Raw genomic sequence first — 3,566 nt, 5'->3', positions numbered from 1 at the left:
AAATACTTTGTCTGCCAATGTCTGGCCGTGGGCTGCCTTCGTCAGCTCCCGAGCTCACCCAGAGCTCGCACCCACCTGCTAGACACTGCAGAGCCTCCTCGCCCGCTCCCATGGCAAACAAGATAATATGAGAGGTGATGTCGGCCAACAGCAAAGCAGAAGGCCCCCTGGGAGGAAGTGGGAGCCATGGGTCTGGTTCCCCCTCACAGCCAGACGCAGATTCATATTTTGAACAGTTGATGGTCTGCATGCTAGAAGAAAGAGGCTGTCTTCTTGACACACTGAGATTCCAGAAATGCTGGCACTAACCCAGGGGAAATTACAAGAGGTTGGTCATGAAAGAGATTCCTTGCAGAGACAGCTCAACACTCCACCTCCACAGGAGTTCATGGCACTTACTAAAAAAGTCAATGTATGCAGGGAACAGCTCCTTGAGAGGAAAGAAGAAACTGTTGAAAAATGAAAGCAGAAAGGAACACCACCAGGCTGCTATTAGAGCATTTGGAATGCCCTGTCTCCAGGCATGAGTGGTATCTTAGGATGACAGTGGTGAAGAAACAAGTGCAGTCTCCAGCAGGCGTGTCCAGTGAAGCTGAAGTGCTGAAAGCACTGAAGTCATTATCTGAACAGCACAAAGCTCTGGATGAAAAGGTGAGAGCATGATTATGAGCAGCACTTGAAGTTTGTTAGCAGAAGAATTAGGTGTCACACACAAAGAGCTAATGATTCTTAAAGAACAGAATTGTCAGAAAAAAAAAACACTAACAGGTGGAGTGCTTAACATAAACCATGAACAAGAAAATACACCAAACATGAATGGAAAGAGATCTTCTGATGGTTCTTTAAGCTATGAGGAAGACCTTGCTAAAGTAAGTGAAGTCCAAGAAATCATAAACAGTCAAGGGAGCAGAGCCAAATGAAAGAGTACCTGGCTGCCCTCTCCAGTCATGTGACAGAGCTGGAAGAGGATCTGAAAAGATTTTCATCAAATCTAGAAAAGATTTCATGAAATTTGAAAAAATGAACGCCAAATTGCAAGAAGACGTCCATAAAGCCATGGCCCAAAAGGAAGACATGGAAGAGAGAATCACTACTCTTGAAAAATGTGACCTTGCTGGTCAACCTTAGACATTGCCCTTGGCCAAATGGCAGGCTTGCTGATCATGGTCCTGGCTACAGAATTAAACTTGCCACATCCCACTGTAGACTTAGCTATAACCCACTTGGCCTTTGTCCTGTCACTAGGACCATCTGCCAAGAACCAAGGACAACTTAGACCCACCTAAGTCTTAGGTGACACACATGCAGAATTTGGTCCTGTCTATGACGCATGAATCAGGCAAAACCCACCTTCTTCACCTCTCACCTATGGTCTGGAAAAAAAGTCCTGCCCACAGAGATTCTCAGGGAAAAAAATCTATCTGTGGTTCTATACATAGGACCATCAACAATTATCTGAATGTGGACCTGAAGTGGCACTGCAACCTGGCTCCAGCTGCATGCAGCCACAGTTCAGAAGCAGTTATGCTTAACCTGAGACCTCCCTGAAGGCACACAGATCTGTGCCCATAAAGGCATGCCTGCTAACATTAGTCTCATTGTGAATCTTAAAGCAGCTCTGTAACCTAGGTGATTTGGGTGGTGCTAAAGGTATTCAGTTTTATAAGGGAAGCAGACCATAAAAGTTCAGAAAATTTGTAGCCTAACAATGTGATAGAAAAGAAAATCTCATTTTCTGAGACGAAATTCAAGCCAGCTGCAGATATTTCCATAAGTAACGAGGAGCCGAATGTCAATCACCAAGATAATGGGGAAAATGTCTCCAGGGCATGTCAGAGGTCTTCACAGCAGCCCCTCCCATCACAGGCCCAGAGGCCTAGGAGGAAAAAGTGGGTTTCCTGGGTGAGGCACAGGGTCCCCATGCTGCGTGCAGCCTAGGGACTTGGTGCCCTGCATCTCAGCCGCTCCAGCAGTGGCTGAAAGGGGCCAACAGAGAGCTCAGGCTGTGGCTTCACAGGGTGCAAGCCCCAAGCCTTGGCAGCTTTCACATGGTGTTGAGCCTGCAAGTGTACAGAAGTCAAGGATTGGGGTTTGGGAACCCCCGTCTAGATTTCAGAGGATGTACAGAAACGCTTGCATGCCCAGGCAGAAGTTTGCTGCAGGGGCAGGGCCCTCAGGGAGAACCTCTGCTAGGGCAGTGCAGAAGGGAAATGTGGGTTTGGAGCCCCCACACAGAGTCCCTACTTGGGCACAGCCTAGTGGAGCTGTGAGAAGAGGGCCACTGTCCTCCGGACCCCAGAATGGTAGATACACTGACAGCTTGCACTGGACACCTGAAAAAGCGGCAGACACTCAATGCCAGCCAGTGAAAGTGGCCAGGAGGGTGGCTATACCCTGCAACACCACGGGGGCGGAACTGCCCAAGGCTGTGGGAGCCCACCTCTTGCATCAGCGTGACCTGAATGTGAGACATGGAGTCAAAGGAGATCATTTTGGAGCTTTAAGATTTGACTGCTTCGCTGGATTTCGGACTTGCGTGGGGCTTATGGCCCCTTTGTTTTGACCAATTTCTCCCATTTGAAATGGTTACCCAATGCCTGCACCCCCAGTGTATCTAGGAAGTAACTAACTTGCTTTTGATTTTACAGGCTCACAGGCAGAAGGGACTTGCCTTGTCTCAGATAAGACTTTGGATTGTGGACATTTGAGTTAATGCTGAAACTAGTTAGGACTTTGGGGGACTATTGGGAAGGCATGATTGTGTTTTGAAATGTAAGGACATGAGATTTGGGAGGGGCCGGGACGGAATGATATGGTTTGGCTGCATCCCCACCCAAATCTTATCTTGAATTGCCAGTTGTGGGAGGCAGCTGGTTGGAGGTAATTGAATTGTGGGGGCAGGTCTTTCCTGTGCTAATCTTGTGACAGTGAATAAGTCTCATGAGATCTGATGGTTTTATAAAGTGGAGTTTATCTGCACAAGCTCCCTCTCTTTTTGCCTGCTGCCATCCACGTAAGATGTGACTTGCTCCTCCTCACCTTCCACTGTGATTGTGAGGCCTCCCCAGCCACATGGAACTGTAAGTCCATTAAACCTCTTTCTTTTGTAAATTACTTAGTCTTGGATATGCCTTTATCAGCAGTGTGAGAACAGACTAAGACACCATCCAAGACCAACTCAGCCTGGATTTTGTTGTCCATATCATTATCAGCATTTTGGTCAAAACCATTCAACAAGTCCCTAGGGAGTTCCAAACTTTCCCACATTTTCCTAACTTCTTCTCATAGGAAACTGTTCCAACCTCTGCCTGCTACCCAGTTCCAAAGTTGCTTCCACATTTTCAGGTATCTATCTTTTCAGCAGCACCTCACTCTACTGGTACCAATTTACTGTATTTGTCCGTTTTCATAACTGCTGATAAAGACACAGCCAAGACTGGGCAATTTACAAAAGAAAGAGGTTTAGTGGACTCACATTTCTGTGTGGCTGAGGAGGCCTCACAATCACGGTGGAAGGTGAAAGGCACATCTCACATGGCAGCAGACAAGAGGAGAGAGCTTGTGCA

The 3,566-nt window shown here is 47.3% G+C and overlaps 1 protein-coding gene across 1 annotated transcript in view; it reads left to right on the top strand.

The window, feature by feature from the left end:
• Positions 1-540: 540 nt before the first annotated feature.
• The window catches only part of LOC116470570 (uncharacterized), a 10,519-nt gene continuing 7,493 nt past the window's right edge, over positions 541-3,566 (top strand). Inside the window, exon 1 of the mRNA XM_032156033.2 lies at positions 541-651. Within this exon, the coding sequence (XP_032011924.1) occupies positions 541-651 (111 nt within the window). The remainder of the gene's footprint in view (positions 652-3,566) is intronic.

This window comes from Hylobates moloch, unplaced genomic scaffold (assembly GCF_009828535.3).
Source record: "Hylobates moloch isolate HMO894 unplaced genomic scaffold, HMol_V3 SCAFFOLD_6, whole genome shotgun sequence".
Classification (NCBI taxonomy): Eukaryota; Metazoa; Chordata; class Mammalia; order Primates; family Hylobatidae; genus Hylobates; species Hylobates moloch.
The sequence above is the reverse complement of the archived record's forward strand: the minus strand, read 5'-3'. Positions and strand labels throughout refer to the sequence as shown.